At 48.1% G+C, this 14777-nt stretch overlaps 1 protein-coding gene across 4 annotated transcripts in view; it reads right to left on the reverse strand.

The window, feature by feature from the left end:
* Positions 1–2866: 2866 nt before the first annotated feature.
* The window catches only part of TXNRD3 (thioredoxin reductase 3), a 38674-nt gene continuing 26763 nt past the window's right edge, over positions 2867–14777 (reverse strand). For 2 of the 4 annotated variants that reach the window (XM_031471093.2, XM_064496152.1), the window contains exons 14-16: positions 13531–13626; positions 10914–11048; positions 9229–10551 (exon numbers count right to left, since the gene is read on the reverse strand). In XM_031471093.2, the coding sequence (XP_031326953.2) occupies positions 10489–10551; positions 10914–11048; positions 13531–13626 (294 nt within the window). In that variant the 3' untranslated portion in view covers positions 9229–10488. Of the gene's footprint in view, positions 3881–9228; positions 10552–10913; positions 11049–13530; positions 13627–14777 lie in introns of those variants that run through there. The other 2 variants (XR_010384732.1, XR_010384731.1) reach the window with 2 other exon arrangements.

Genomic DNA, 14777 nt, shown 5'->3' on the forward strand with positions numbered 1-14777 from the left:
GTACAGGATTAACAGATACATACCATTAGTATACACAAAATAGATGAACAAGGACCTACTGTACAGCACAGGGAACTGTGTTCAGTATTTTGTAATAACCTACACTGGAAAAGAATCGGAAAGGCCCTTTTTGCAGCTCATCCTATTTCTACAAAAATCATTGTTGAAATTTTGAAAGGGATTGTCCTGAATATAGATTCCTTGACATTTTAACAATATTAAGTTTTCCAATCCATAAACATGGAATGTCTTCCCATTTATTTACATCTTCTTTAATTTCTTCAGCAACATTTTATAGTTTTCATTATAAAGTGTTTCATCTCATTGGTTAATTTACTTCCTAAGAATTTTATTCTTTTTCATGCTATTGTAAATGTAATTATTCTCTTAATGTCCTTTTTGGATTGGTCATTGTTACCATATAGAAATTCAACTGATTTTTGGTGTTGACTTCATATCCTGCTATTTGCTGAACTCATTTAGTCCTAATAGTTTTTGTAACTGTGTGTGCAGTGTCTTTAGGGTTTTCCACATGTAAGATCATACCATCTGTGAATGGTGATAATTCTACTTCTGTCTTTCCAAATTTGGATGCCTTTTATTTCTTTTTCTTATTTAACTGTTACGTCTAGAACTTCCAGCACTATGCTGAACAGAAGTGGCAAAAGCAGGCACTTTTGCCTTGTTCCTGACCTGAAACTAAAAGCTTTCAGGTGTCTGCCTTTGAGGTAGAGGTTAACCATGGGAGTTCCATCTATGGCTTTTATTATGTAGAGATAGTGTTCTTCTAGTCCCAGTTTGTTGAGTAATTTTATCAGGAATGTGTGCTGAATTCAGCATCAGTTAAGATGATCATATGATTTTTTCCTTCATTCTAGTAATGTGGTTGTATTACATTGATCAATTTTTGCATGTTGAACCATCCTTGCGTTCCAGACGTAAATCTTATTTGGTCATGATGTATAATCCTTTTGTACATACATATGCTGAATTCGGTTTGCTAGTATTTTGTTGAGGATTTCTGCATCAATATTCATAAGGGAAATACAAGTTTTCCTGTAGTATCTTTGGCTTTGGTTTCAGGGCAATGCTGGCCTCAGAAAATGAGTTAGGAAGTGTTTAAAATGTTCAGAAGGACTTGATGTTACAGCTTTAGATATTTGGTAGAACTCGCTAGTGAAGCCATCTGGTCTAGGACTTTTCTTTGTTGGGAGGGTTTTGATTACTGAATTAACCTACTTACTGTTTATGAGTCTACTCAGATTTTTCTGTTTCTTCATGATTCAGCCTTGGTCAGATGTGCGTTTCTGGGAATTTGTCCGTCTCATCCAGGTTATCCTGTTGTTGGCATACAATTGTTCATGGTATTCTCTTATAATCCTTTTTTAATTTCTGTATAATCAGTAGTAATGTCTCCACTTTCTTCTAATTTTAATAATTTGAATCTTCACTTTTTTCTAAGTCAATCTAGCTAAAGATTTGACAGTGTTGTTTCAAAAATCAACCTGGTTTTGTTGATTTTTCTCTACTGTTTTTCTATTCTCTATTTTACTGCTCTTCGTTTTAATCTTGTTCCTTTTTCTACTAGCTTTGGCTTTAGTTTGCTCTGCATTTTCTAGTTCCTTAAGTTGTATGATTAGATTATTAATTTGGGATGTTTTTTCTTTTTGAACACAGACATTTAGAGGCATGAATTTCCCTGTTAGCACTGCTTTCTCTACATCAGTTTGGTAAGTTGCGGTTTTTATTTTCATTCATCTGAAGGCATTTTCTAAATTCCTGTGATTCCTTTGATCCATTGGTCATTTAAGAATGTGTTGTTTAATTGCCACATTATTTGTAAATTTTCCAGGTTTTCTTCTGTAATTGACTTCTAATTTTGTTCCACTATGATTAGAAAATATACTTCGTGTGACTTGAATCTTTGAAATTTATTAAGACTTGCTCTGTGGTCTAATAAATCCTGGAGAACATCCCACGTACACTTGAGAAGAGCATATATCCTACTATTGCTGGGTGAGTTTTGTGTATGTCTATTAGAGCTAATTGGTTTGTAGTGTTTTTCAAGAGCTCAAGATTTTATGAATCTTCTGTCAGGTTCTATTTATTATTGAAATCAGAGTATTAAAGTCATCAACTATTACTGTAGAACTGTGTATTTCTCCCTTCAGTTTTGTCAAGAATTTGTCAATTTTTGTTTGATACATTTGGGGGCTCTGTAAACTGCGTATATAATTTTTTATATCTTCATGGACTAACCTTTTCATCAATATTTAATGTTCTTGTTATGTTTTTAACTTAGAGCTATTTTGTCTGACAATCTAGCTACTCAGCTCTCCTTTGGTTATTACTTTCATGGAGTATCTTCTTCCATCCTTTTACTTTTAACCTCTATGTGACTGGTAATCAAAGTGAGTCTCCTGAAGACCACACAGAAAAGGAACCCCCCCACCTTTTTTTTAAAATACATTCTGCTAATCTCTGCCTACTAATTGGAGAGTTTTATCCATTAACACTGAAAGTAATTACTGGAAGGAGGGACTTCTTCCATTTAGTCTTTGCTTTTTTCATGTCTTATATATTCTCTGTTCCTCAATTTCTCCACTACTGCCTTGTTTTTGTATTTAGTTGTTTTTTCGTAGTATACAATTCTGATTCCCCTTTGTCCTTTTCTGTATATTTTTAGTTACTCATTTAGCAGTTATCTTGGAGATACACTTATAACAACTTAATGTGAACAACAGCAACTTAGTTCAAATTGTACACAAGCACTCTGCTCCCATGTGTCTTTGTCCACCCCCTTTATACTGTTATTGTCATACATTACATCTTCACATACTGTGCATCCATTAACACAGATTCATAATTACTGTTTTATGCACTTGCTTTTTAATTCATACAAAAAGGAAGAGAAGTTACAGAACATAAACACAATCATACTGGCTTTAATATTCACCTTTGTAGTTATCATTACCAGTATTCCTACTTCTTACAGCCTCAGGGCGTGAGGCTGCAGAATTCTGCAGGATGAGCGGCAGAAAGACCCCCAGCCCTAGGTACTAAGTCTATTTTCACCCTGCTTCTCTGAGCTCTTTTCCCATAATCCCAACAGGAGCCATACATGTCGCCTTTACAAGAGAAGGGACTGACTGGGCAGAAGGTGCCTGCAGAGGGCTCTGTCCCTCCACCCTGGCCCTTCTCAGGCCAGACCTGCCACTGCAGCTCTGGGAACCACCCGGAACCCTCCTCCTTTTCATCCTTCCCCACTCCCTTTAGCAGTGGCATCTGCCCTCCCTCAAACCAGGGGCCAGAGCTAAGTGGGGAGAGTCCTTGGTCAAAGGTTGGAAGGGTGGGGATTAGAAGACAGACCACCCAGCTTCAAATCTTTTTCACCACTTACACCTCTAAGCCCTGAGCAAGTTTTTGGAATCTGCGTCTGCCTAGCGTGTCTCACGGGGACAATAAACATGGTGCCCACTTAGCAGAGTTGTGGGGAAGTCGAAGGAGATGAACATACAGTGTCTGGCGAAGAGCTCAGTAGATACCAGCTCCACTGTTACTGTTGATTTGAACAGGAACTTTCTCAGGGTTTCACCTTAAAACATTCTGACGAGTGGGATCCATTCTTGCTTGGCCATGATGAGGAAATGCAGGTTGTGTGCCCCTCCACCAGGTAAGCCAACAGAGGTCATCAGGTTACCTCTGTCCACCGCAGCGTAACACCTGGGAGTATGGCTCCAGGCCCAGCACTCGTGCTTGCCAGTGACTCTTACCGCCTGCCTTCCTCAGAAGGGCAGGCCAGGACCGGAAAAGGAGTTGAACAGCCATGGACACACGGCCACCAAATAAAGGGCTGAGATTCTGCTACCAAATCCAGTCTCTATGAGAAACAAGACATAAAATTCAATGAAGGCAGACACAGAGATGGCTCAGGTATTGGAAGTAGAGGCCTTAAAACTATGTAAATGTGTTAAATGGTCTAAAGGAAAAGGTGGATTCTATGTGAGAACAGATGGGGAATTTGAGCAGAGAGATGAAAATATGAACAAGAACCTACGGAAACTGGAAAAGTCCAACTCCATAAACTAAGGATCTATTCATGGGTTTATCAGTAGATTGGACACAGCAGAGAAAGAATCAGTGACCAGAAGACGAGACAGCATCCAAACTGAATTATAGGGAGAAAGATAACTCAGAGTCTGCGATATTAGGACAATAAAAAGTCTAAATGCACTCGTAATTGGAATTCTAGAAGAGGAGGAAAGAGAATGGGTAGAAGAAACGTTAGAGGAAATTACGGCTGAGAATTTTCCAAAACTGGTGTAAGATACCAACCCACATATCTGAAGTTCAGTAGAGCCCAAACAGGATAAACACAAACAAAAGCATACACAGGCACATTAGAGCCAAACAGCTGAAAATTCAATAAAAAATCTTAAAGGTGGTCAAAGAGGGCAAAAGGGTACATTATCCACAGGGAAAACAGTAAGGGTGACAGCTGACGTCCCATCAGTAAAGACGAAAGCGAGACGACGGGAAGAGCTCCTTAAAGTGCTGAGGGGAAGGATGTCAAAGCAGACTTCTCTGCCCAAAACACCCTTCAGAAATGAAACTGAAATAAAGACATTTTCAGGTAGATAAAAGTTGAGGTAATTAGTCTCTAGCAGACCTGTGAGAAATGCTGAAAAAAAAAAAAGTGCTCAAGACAGATCAAACTGAGTTGGTTTTGTCACCTGCAACACAAATGGAAAATGTTCTAACTTTCTAGAAATCAAAATATGTAAATATGGGTCCAAGCCTCGTGTGGGGACGTGTGGCCCTCCCCAGGGGGAGACTGGACAGGCGGCCCCGAGAGCCAGGCTGACAGCAGCGGGAGAGCAGCCAGAGGCCACGGAGCTCCTGGAGGGGCACGAGGTGGCTGAGGAGCAGATGAGGCAAAGCCCGAGTTCCTGATGAGCCGCGTGTCCCACCCAACATTCATCCCGGTGGGACAAAAGCCGGTCCTGGGTTCTCACGGCGGCTGAAGGCTTCACTTGAACTGCTCGGAAACCCGCAGAATGGTGTCTGATCCCTCTGAGATGCTACAGTTTCCATCAGTAGAGAAATTTTCTGCCTGTAAGGGTATACATCTCTCAAACTTGTATCCACTTTTTGTGGCAGTTTTAATGGGGTGGAAGACAGCAGACAAATTATGCCCCTTCCTCCAAAAGAGGCTAAAACATCCTGATCACAGTAAACACTTACGGAGCCCTAATGCTCGGATGCATTAGCATCCTCTCCTGCTGCTTTGACGCGGCAGAGAAAGAAGACACTTGAAGTCAAGAGGCTCAGGTGTGAAACTGGCTCCACACATCACCCTCCCCCCCGTGGACATGGTTTCCTCGTCTGCTATCTGAGTGTGACTGAGATGGCTCCGTTACATCAGCATATGAATCTGTAACTCTGGCTTATGCAGAATTCAACATTTTTTCCCTTCCATGTCGATGGCAAATTTTGTAGTCAACTGTTTATCTGCACCTGGCATGCCCTCTCAACTGTACGCACTCGGAGGGCAGGGACCACGTATGTGCACATCTTGAGCTGGCATCTGTGATACGGTGTCTGTGGTCACTAATATCACACAGAGGAAACACAGGAGGAAACCGTGTTTTCAGAAGGCAATCTGGAGTAACAGTCACAGCACGTCTGCTATGAGTGGGTACGCTGAGGGCTTCTACTTACAAGGCCCACCCGGACCACAGAGCATTGGCAACATCCTGCAATGATTTCACCCAGGGCTTACATCACCCCGCAAACAGTACCAGCTCCCATCCTGCATCCCCCTGAGGTGGAAGCTTCCTCCGGGAAAAGCCACAATAAAGAAGTGAAACCAAGTTTACTGTTTCTCAAACTGTGACAATCATGTCTCTTCTTTGCTTTTGGGGGGAAGTGGAAGGAAAGAAATGTGGGTGACCTGGGTACAGGTGACCTGGTTCAACCCACGGGAGTACAAAGCGGGTGGTGCAAAGAGCAGAAACGGAGCTGCCAGTGGAGCGGGGCGCTAACCCTGCACCTCTCTTCCTAGCCGCGGTTCCTGGCGGCCCACCACCCTGCAGTGAGGAGCTGACCCCCAGGGCGGTCTGTCAGTGCTGAGGGCACACACTGTCCATTAATTAACGGCCTTCATAAAATTACCAGTCTACCTATGCGCAAATTCTGAGACCGTTATCACAGATGCCAACCCAAGATGTGCATATGCATATGCACACACACATGCACACATGTATATGTGCACACATGCATGCACACATGCCCACATGCACGACTAGACTCACCCCTCTACCTGCATTGCACCGCTCTTCAGTCCCCTCTTCTCAGCCACATCAGCTGGGAACATTCGAGACCCCCTCAGTTCCTCTTTCGACACACATCATCTCACCCAGTCAGCACCTACCCTTTAATAAATGTTTCATTTATTGAAAAAAGTTGATTCTGAAGTATAATTTACCTATAATAAAATGCACCCATTCAAGTATTCATCTTGACTTGCGGCTCATTGATGAACTAACAAATCGTGCAACCATCTAGGCACACCACAAACAAGATCTGGAACTTTCTGTTCCTCCAAGAAGTCCTGTGTACCTTCCCCATAACCAACCCTCAGCCCCAGGAAACCCCTGAGCTGCTTTTTGTCACTGTCAACTACGTTGCTCTTTTCTAGAATTTTATACACAATAGTGTGTGTTTTTCACCCAGCTTTTGTTCAGCCAAATGGTCTTGAGATTTATCCATGCCATTGTATGTCAGCAGTTCATTTTCACTGTTGAACAGTATTTTATGAATACACTGCAATTTATCTCTTCATCTTTCAGTGGATATTTGTATGTTGATTTTGTATTCTTTGACTTCCTAAGTTCACTTAGAAGTTCTAGTAGTTATTGTCTTTTCTTCGTTTTGTTTTTTGGTTGATTTCTCAGGATTTTCTGGGTACACAATCACGTTATTTGCAAATAAAGACAGGTCACATCTTCCCTTCCGCTGTTTGCTTTTCACTGCTTGCTCCGCTGCACTGCCCTGACCTCGGCTACCAGGCTGACCAGCACGGTTCTGATGTCTTTCGCAGCTGGGACTTCTGGGTCACCTTGGCCCCATTAAGGCCTATTTCAAACTCTGTTATTAGTGCGAGTCCAAAGCAGACTTGCCTCCAGGGGTGGTCCAACCCTATCACGAGAGCATGACTCCTTACAGGGCTTCCACTCAGGTCCGGGGGCTTTACTGAGGGTCCCCCTGTGGTCAGAGTCAGGATTTCTCCTCACCTTCTGAGACCAAGTGTTCAGCTTGTAACTCCTTGTCACTGTTGCCTGACATTCTAGGATTTTACTGTGAGGATGTGTGGTGGAGTCTGCAGCCAACTCAAGGGGGTCTGCTGCAGGTTTCAGGGGCCTTTTCCTGCAAAGCCCCCTCCACCTATGTCTCCCCAACAGTGTCTGACTGCCTCCCTCTCCCCAACATCCAATCTGCACCTCAATTCAGCTAGATGCCAGGCTGTTTGTTCCTCCCTCATGCTTGTTGTCTGAAAACCACTTTGATGCAGAAAGTTGGGGCGACTGCAGGGGTCACCTCACATCCTCCTTCCCCTGGGGACCAAGCCCCGCACAGTCCGAGGGCAGTCATTTCCCGCTTCCCCAGTTTGTTTACGGAGGGACGCTGCATCAGTTCCGTTATTCCAGCAGGTGGGAGCGCAGGCCACATGGGCACCTGATGATCTCGCGCAGTGAATTCTGAGCAGGTCCCTGCGCTCCTGGCCTCGACACGGGCAGTTCTCCACCGGGAAGTAAAACAGACACCCCTTGAAGAACTGGACCAGTACAAATATACAAAATGCTCTAAGCAGGCACAGCACAAATCATCGAGCCTGGAACCATTCTACCACGAGCACAATCAGACTTCCACATTCCGAGAGACAATCCCAGTACAGGAGCCCAGCGTGGCCTCCGACATCCCAGATTCTGGGGACCTCCGACGCTCCCCAGCCACCAGCCTGACACATTCCAACAGCTGCCCAGACTCACTCACCTCTGCCATCTAGCTGCCCTGACAGACCCCAGTCCGAGTCCCGCAGCACCTGACTCCCCCTGAGCTGGTGCTGAGGCCTGGCCCAGGCCCTGCCTTGCAGCGTTTAATAAGCTCAGCTCAGCGAGACAGGGGTTTCTGAGTAACCCTCGTAAGCTGTGACCACCGCAGACACTCCAAGGGGGCATAGCGGGGACCCAGGACGGCCACAGCTCGAGACACTGACCCAGAGGCCCCCTACTGAGACCCCTGGGTCTCCCCGTATCTACGAGGATGAGACAGTTCAGGCCTAGCCTGAGCTCCAGTGCCTTCTGGCTGAAATCCCAGCTCTGCAGGGGTTTATTTCGTCAGCCCTAGGGAAGAGTCTCTCGGACCTTTCAGTTATCTGATCGAATCTGTACTAGTTTTAATTTTCCTTGGTGAACATATTATCTATCAGTGGAAAAATCACCCCCAAACTTAGTGGCCTGAAAAGTAAGTATCTCACAGTTTCTGAGGGTCAGAACTCGGAGTGGCCCAAGTGGACTGTTGTGGCCCAAAGTCTCTAAGGGCGTGCAGGCAGGCTGCTGGCCAGGGGTGAGGGGGCAAGGAGGCTCCTGGAGAAGCTTCTCTTCCCGGCCTGTCCGCACAGATGCCAGCAGCCCGAGTTTCCTGCTGTTGGACAGAGATTTCGGTTCCTCGCCATCTGGGCCTCCCCATGGCATGGCAGCTGCCCTCTCCCAGAGCCAGTGACCTGGGGAGAGTGCACGTGAGCGGCCAAAACTTAAGTTGCAGTCCTTGTACGACCTAATCCTAGAGATGACGTGCCATCCCTCCTGCCTGTGCTTCTGTCACCGGTGGGGCGGGACTCCCCACCATAGTGGGGTCCGCAGGGCTGGACTGGTCAACAGACCTCCATTGCCTTCGCCTGGCTCGGCTGTTGTGTTCAGCTTTCCCACCCCATGCTTGGTACAAAGCAGCATCAGGACAGCCAGGGTCCCTGGTTCACGTCATCTGGGTTCTGGAGACGTGTGTGTGTGCTTGTGTGTGTGTGTTGCTCGGCGATACAGTAACAAAACTTTCTGTGTGTGTTTGTGTGTGTGTGTGTGTGTTGCTCGGCGATACAGTAACAAAACTTCCTGTGTGTGTTTGTGTGTGTGTGTGTGTTGCTCGGCGATACAGTAACAAAACTTCCTGTAAAAAAATGATTTTATCTTGTATTTCTGTTGAAGTGTTGAAAGCATCCCCCAGAGCCGTCTCCACGTTGCTTCTAATCTTTAAAATCCTATTCATCCCTCACGATTTAGCCCAAATACAGCCGCTTCCGTTAACTCTGCTCCATTACCTCCCCGCCGCCCACATCCCGGGAGTCACCACGTCCTCAGTTCCACAGCGACTGCACCCTGAGCTCTTCCCTCCCCAACAAAAGGCGACCCAGGAACCAGATTCTGCGTCCGTTATTTTGGGCGTCTGACCCCACTCTGCCGGTTCCTCTGCCTGTCCCCACAAGGGCAGCGAAACATCCCGCCCACAGAGGGAGCTCCCTAGCTGTTTACTGGCCTCCGTGCTCGTTTAAAATGTATGCCAAGAAATTCTGACCACAGAGCCGGGGGCTAGTGGGCGGCGTGGGCTCAGGGGAGCATTACCGTCCAGAAGCCTCAACTCGATGCTGTGAGGTCTGCTCCTCATGGAAATGGGCTTCCCAAAGGGATCCCAGGCAGGCCTCCCACCTCAAAGGCCTTGCAGATGCTAACAGGTATGCGAATTTAAACGGAATTCCCAACATCACCTGGTCATTTACTGAACCTGATCGTAAGTAAATCAGTTGTGAACTGAATTGTTTTAAATAGTCCGAATTTAGATTTCACATAATACTGTATTGAAAACTGTTTAATGTTCCTCTTGAGATCAACATGAGCAGAAATTCAAGCATCTGTCTCTGATGTGGGATATCCTGCTCAGTCCAGGGCTGTGTCACCACGGCAACCAGGTGAGCGGGAGGCGGGGTCTGAGGGGGAGACGCAAGCCGGGAGGAGTCAGCGCCCGCACGGCAGCCAGTGTGCCCAGCGCACCCACCACCCCGCAGCCCCTGTTGGGGGGCGTCCAGGCCCCGACGGTGAGGATGCCCGCTTTACTGTCTGCTCCTGACTGAGACAATTTCCCACAGAACCAACGGAGCAAGAGGATAAACACTAGGAACCTGGAACGTCAGTGGGAAGAGTCCCGCGGGGGCCAGGTCTTCCGGGCAAGCTGACGGAGAAGAGGTCGGCCTCGGCTCACCGCAGGGGCTTCGAGCTGAGACGTCAAGGAGGCAGTGTGGCTGCCCTCCGGTCAGCTGGGCTCTGTGGGGGACCCACCACCCGTCTCCCTGCCCGCGATCACCCCGGGCGCCCGGCCACCAGGCCGCCCAGCCGCCAGCGGGAGCAGGACAAGGAGACCGAGGGCGGCGGCTTAGCCTCAGCAGCCCTTCTGCATGATGTCCAGTCCCGACGACTTCGTTATCTCCAAGGTCGTGAACACCTGTTCCCAAGGAGAGAGCAAGACAATTTATACTTAGCTGGCGACACTTCATGCGGCTTTAAGGAAACACGTTCCGGGGGGAGGGTGTAGCTCAGGGGTAGAGTGTGTGCCTAGCATGCACGAGGTCCTGGGTTCAATCCCTGGTACCTCCACTGAAAATAAATGAACATACCTAATTACCTTCAAGATAAAATAAATAAAAATATAATTAAACTTAATTAAAAATTATTTTTTTTTAAAAAAGAACGCAGGTCAGCATCACCTACAGAGCCGGGGCTAACACAGAAGGCAGACAACGTATTCAGAACAGCGTCTCAAAACACACCAGCTGAAGTTAGGTTTAAGGACTCCTGTCTCCGTACCTCAGCGCACGTGGGGTGGATTCCAACGGTGTCATCCAGCAGCCGTTTTGTGAGCCCACATTTCATCGCGGCCGCGAATCCCTGGGTGATCTCACCAGCATTCGGTCCAAGGATGTGAAATCCGACCACCCGCTCCTTTCGAAGGGAAACCCGGCAGGTTAATGGTCTGAACAGGAACCCAGTCATCAAAGTTTGCAGTCGAAATTTACAGCATCTCCCACAGAAAAGCTACGCTAATGTCGAGCTGAGCAGAGAACATTACTATGAACCCGAGCCACTGTAAGACTGTTCAATGAGCCAGCAAACGCACATTCTGAGTTAATCTGCACTCAAATTTACTACAACAGGCAATTTACCCACTGCACGGAGTTCATTAGTGTGATGTAACCTTGGAATTATGCTGAGACACTGTGAAACAACAACACAACCATCCGAATGGAAGTCCAGCGCTGGGCTAACTGTAAGTCCCAGGGCAGCAGCTCTCCTGGGGCGGCATGGCCTCTGACACCGCTCAACAGAGATCAGGGAGTGGCCGGTGGAGGTCCCCCAGAGGTTCACCTCAAGTGAGCACAGGAATGATGAGAAAGTGAAACAGCCTTATTGCTGATGTGGAGAAAGTCTGAGTGGTCTGGACGGAAGGTCCGACCAGCCTCCGCACTCCCTCCAGCCAGAGTCTAACCCAGCGCCAGGCCCCACCCTCCTGCAGCTCTGACGGCTGAGAGGTGGGGAAGCTACAGCAGGAGAGTCTGAAGGTAGCAGAGGTTGGTTCATGAGGTTTAAGGAAAGAAGCTTCTCCGGAACATCAGCGCAGGTGAAGGCGCAGGTGCTGGTGGAGAAGATGTGAGAAGTTCCCCAGGAGACGCAGCAAAGATCACTAGTGATTTCCAGTGTGGACGACACAGCCTCCTGGTGCAAGGAGGTGCCGTCGAGGACGTTCACGGCTAAGAGGAGAAGCCAGTGCCTGGCCTCCGAGCCTCCAAGCACAGGCTGCTCGGGGCTGAGGCAGCTGGCGACTCCCAGGTGGAGCTGCTGCTCTCCTGCCACTCCCAAAGTCCTAGGACTCTAAAGAATTGTGTTAAATCTAACCCCCCCTCCCCCCCGTGCTCTGTAAGCAGAACGACAAAGCCCGGATGACAGCGCCTGTTTACAGCATGGTTTACTGAGGATTTTCAGCCCACCGTGGAGAGCTACTGCCCAGAAAAAGCATGCCTTTTGGAGTTTCACTGCTCGCTGACCAAACGCCGGTCACCCGGGCGCTGAGGGAGACGGACGACGAGGTTCACGTTGTTTTTGAGGCCGTGACACCGCGTCCTTTCTGCAGCCCACGGACCTTGGAGGGTTTTCGACTTTCAACTTTTACTACTTAAGAAAGACATCTGGTCAGCCTCTAGCTTCCACAGATGGGATTCCTCTGACGGATCTGGGCAAAGCCAGCTGAAAACCCTCCGGGAAGGAGCCCCCATTCTCGATGCCAGTAAGAACAGCTGTGATTCTGGGGGAGAGGTCAAAATATCGCCCGTGACAGGAGCTTGGAAGAAGTTGCTTCCAACCCCCCTGGATGACTTGAGGGGTTCACGGCTTCAGTGGAGGGAGTCACCGCAGACGTGACAGAAAAGCAAGAAAACCAGAGTGAGGCATGGGGGCTGCAGGTGTGGCTGGACTGCCGCAGCCGCAGGGGGAAGCCTGGAGGCGGCGGGGCTGCTGCCTGTGGGCGAGCAGAGCGCGGTCCCCCGCCAGGGAGCCTCCTCCCAGCCAAGACGCCGCGGAGACGGCTGACGCGACACCCCAGGCTTGGGACGCCGCGCGGCCTTGGCTGGGAAAGCAGGGGCAGGGTCTGAGATGACGGACTCCAATTGTGAAAGACGTCCTCTGGGTAAAATGCAGCCAAACAGCATTGTGGGCTACGTGGACGCTGCTCCTGAAAGGAAGAGCCCACCGATGCAGCAGGCTTCACCGCTGTCTTGTTTTAAGAAGCTGTCCCAGCTGCCCCTCCCTTCGGCCACCTCCACCCGACCAGCCAGCCGCCACCAGCATCGGAGCGCGACCCTCTGCCAGCAAGAGGATTGTGACTCGCCGAAGGCGCAGATGATGGTTGGCACTTTTTTGGCAATACAGTGTTTTTAAATTAAGGTATGTACATTGTTCTTTTGGACATAATGCAATTGCACACTTAACAGGTTACAGTCTAGTGCAAACATAACTCTTATGTGCTCTGGGAAACCAAAACATTCTGCGACTCACTTCACTCGACAGTTGCTGTACTGCCGTGGTCTGGACCAAACCCATGGGATCTTTGAGGTGTGTCCGTATTTCCAAGTGCACACGACACAGGCCTTACATTTTATCACTGGTGACCCAGATTTTCACAGGTCCTGCCGTTCTAAGCTGACAAGCCAGCCAGCTCTGGGAAGACATGTGTTCTGATGATTTTGAGAAGGTCAGCCTCAGTGACAGCCTGTGACGTGTTCAACCTCCGTGAGCGCAGTGCCTGGGTGAGTTTGAGAGATTTCTGCCTGGCCCTGAGAGCCATCTTTAAAGAGATTATACAAACCCAAATACTGGAATAAAAGCAACATTTTAAAATTACAGCATTTCTACTTCCAACCGTGTGACGTACGTTGTCGAATTTATTGCAGATGATCTTTGCGTAACAAGCATTGTTGTCTCTGCAGGCCACCGTCCACTCGAGCGGCCAGAACAAAGTGTGGTAGACCTGGAACAGAGAGGCCGAGGTCAGGGTCTCCGGGAACCACACCCTGACAGGCTCCGCATGATACGAAGACAACAAGCACCCTCAAATGAACGTCTTTTCCTTTCGACTTGAAATACCACCTTTGTCACACACTAATCTTCTCAGCATCTGCATCAACCCGGATTTGGAGTTTGCCCCCAATCTTTCTGTCCCCCTGTGTGGCCTGCAGCACCCTGTTAGTCGCCGCAGCTCTGTGACCCTTCTTAGCATCCACAGCGCTGGTCTCCTGACAACCACTCGTCCTTTCCACAAGTTTTCACTCTTTGATCAGATTACACACAATAATCAGAGGCAACATTTCAAAGCTAAGCTGTGAAGAACAGCCGCCCCGCGCCACATCACCTCCTCTTCCGGCTCTGCTTGCTGGGGAGGAGGATTTAACTTTCCTCCCTGGCCCCTCCCCACCCCCATTATAGTTAAATTCATCATTAGATTAATGCCAGCGTTTCCTTCACTAGGTTGAAGCTCTTCACAGAAAAATGGACGCCCACATGCGAAAGGATGAAGCTGGAGCCCCACCCCACACCGTGTAATGCAGAATGGATCACAGACCCACACGTAACAGCTAAACACTCTGGAACTCTTAGAAGACAACACGGCGTAAATCTCCGCAACCTTGGGTTAGGCAATGATTTATTACAAGTGATACCAAAAGACAAAAGATAATAGGGGAAAAAAAGACAAACTGGCCCTCGTCAAAGTGACAGATGTTTGTGCTTCAAAGGGCACCATCAAGGAAGTGAACGAGCACGCCAGAAAGGGTGCAAGTTTTACAAATCGTGTCTCTCGTGAAGGACTTGTGCAGAGAACACCTGAAGAACTCTTCCAGCTCAACAATGAAAAGCCCAAGTAACCCAGCTTTTAGCAGGGCAGAGGATCCGAACGGACAATTCTCCCAAGAAGACACAAAGGCCAGAGAGCACAGGAAAAGGTCTCCACACCACTGGTCACAGGGAGATGCAGACCAAACCTTCACGAGATGCCTCGGGGCCGGCGCAACAGCTTCCCATTCAAACAGCTTACCACACACGTGGCTTAAAGCGGAAGAAATTTACATCCTTACAGTTCTGGAGGACAGAAATCTGAAATCAGATTGTCACACAGCCAGACCC

Source organism: Camelus dromedarius, chromosome 17 (genome assembly GCF_036321535.1).
Source record: "Camelus dromedarius isolate mCamDro1 chromosome 17, mCamDro1.pat, whole genome shotgun sequence".
NCBI lineage: Eukaryota > Metazoa > Chordata > Mammalia > Artiodactyla > Camelidae > Camelus > Camelus dromedarius.